The sequence below is a fragment of the Gymnoscopelus microlampas genome (genome assembly GCF_963454915.1).
Source record: "Gymnoscopelus microlampas genome assembly, chromosome: 13".
In the NCBI taxonomy this organism is placed as follows: domain Eukaryota; kingdom Metazoa; phylum Chordata; class Actinopteri; order Myctophiformes; family Myctophidae; genus Gymnoscopelus; species Gymnoscopelus microlampas.
In genome coordinates, this window is record NC_139950.1 from 8802405 (window position 1) to 8804303 (window position 1899).

The following is a 1899-nucleotide window of genomic DNA, read 5'->3' on the forward strand; positions in this document are numbered from 1 at the left end:
TCTCTCTCTCTCTCTCTCTCTCTCTCTCTCTCTCTCTCTCTCCCTCTCTCTCTCTCTCTCTCTCTCTCTTCTCTCTCTCTCTCTCCCTCTCTCCCTCTCTCCCTCTCTCTCTCTCTCTCTCTCTCTCTCTCTCTCTCTCTCTCTCTCTCTCTCTCTCTCTCTCTCTCTCCCTCTGTTTCTCTCTCTCTCTGTCTCCCTCTTTTACTCTGTCTCTCACTCTGTCTCTATCTCTTTCTCTCTCTCTCACTCTCTCTCTCTCTCTCTCTCTCTCTCTCTCTCTCTCTCTCTCTCTCTCTCTCTTCTCTCTCTCCCTCTGTTTCTCTCTCTCTCTCGGTCTCCCTCTTTTACTCTGTCTCTCACTCTGTCTCTATCTCTTTCTCTCTCCCCCTCTCTCTCTCTCTTGCTTTCTTTCCCTCTCCCCACTCTCTCTCTCTTATCTCCCCCCCCCCACCCCCCCTCTCTCCTCTCCTCTCCTCTCATCCTCTCTCCTCCCTCCTCATCCACAGGGCTCTTGTACAGCCTGTTGAACCAGTACTCCAGCGCCGTGTGTAAGAGCTGCCGCACGCCGCGCCCAGACGTCAGCCTGTACGCCTTCATCCACCAGAGGGTCACCTCCACCCCCTCCTCCTCCTCCTCCTCCTCCTCCTCCTCCTCTCAGGCCTTCACAGACGTCTCCTCCGTCACCGCCGCCGCCGCCAAGGACTCTGGGACGTCCCCCGCCGATGATGTCACCGTGATCTCTGACTGCCACTAACAACAGCTCCATACCCCCCTCCCCCTCCACACAGAAAAATAATGCTTATAAACCAGTGGTTCTCAAACCGTTTTCATGTCTAGGACCAGCCAAAATGATATGTATTTGGCCACGGGACCCCCATCTCAAAATGTTTTGTTCCCGGGACCCCCCCCCCCCCCCCAGAAGCAATGATTTGAGTTACAAATGTTCTCACGTTTTCTCAAAAATAGCAGATCTACAAGCTCTCGTAGATCTGCTATTTTTGAATAGCCAAAGTATAAATTATGGTTAAAGTGGTTAAAATGATTGTGACGCTAAATTAACAAATTTTTGCTGGGGACCCCCTGGTACCCCGCCAAGGACCCCTGGGGGTCCCCTCACCCCACTTTGAGAACCAAGGTTCGAAAACCACTGTTTCTCAACCACGAGGGTATTGGCAAAACACCCCCAAAGAATTGGCAAAACACTACTATTTGAATCATAATATAACGCTAATATAAAAGAAAAAGAGAATAGTTATGTAAATGGTATTTTTCTTTTACAAGTGAGTTTTCAATGTGATGCCGATGAATAGGAGCTTAAAGTATACTACTGTTAGTTAGCATTGAATTAGCGATTGATTGATCGCTATGGGTGGGCCGCCAAACGCTCTTGAGATTTTTCAAGTGGGCCCCTGATCCAGAGAAGGTTGAGGACCACTGCTCTAGACTTGGGACTGCTTTCTTCCGTCTTCTACACCGACGTCTCAAATCCCCCCAAAAAACAGCCGATCTATAAGCTCAGCGACGCCGTCGTGACGCGACTCAGCGTGAGCTTGTAGATCGTCTGTTTTCGACGAAGAGATTTGGTGTAGAGGGGAGTGTATAGAACCATTAAAAACTGGTCTGAAAGGTTCTTTCCTGAACCAAAAAAAAAAACTTTTCTTCAATGGCAGGGATCTTCAACAGGGGGTCCGGGTACCCCTAAGGGGGTCCTCAGAGTTACTCTAGGGGGTCCACCAAATCTTTGTGGTAGGATTTTTTGTTTACATTAACCACTTGAACCCTCGCATCTCTATTCTGAGGAACAGTAGCCGAAAATAGCAGATCTCCAAGCTCACAACGCCTCGCGCTGCGAGGCGTTGTGAGCTTGTAGATCAGCTAATTTCAGCAAAGAGGTTTGGT

General features: G+C 49.2%; 1 protein-coding gene across 2 annotated transcripts in view; it reads left to right on the forward strand.

Moving 5' to 3' along the window:
• Positions 1-893, forward strand: part of LOC311058910 (poly(ADP-ribose) glycohydrolase-like) — a 122602-nt gene extending 121709 nt beyond the window's left edge. Inside the window, exon 20 of one of the 2 annotated variants that reach the window (XM_084076441.1) lies at positions 507-893. In XM_084076441.1, the coding sequence (XP_083932567.1) occupies positions 507-754 (248 nt within the window). In that variant the 3' untranslated portion in view covers positions 755-893. The remainder of the gene's footprint in view (positions 1-506) is intronic. The other variant, XM_084076442.1, reaches the window with a different exon arrangement.
• The last annotated feature ends 1006 nt before the right edge of the window (positions 894-1899 follow it).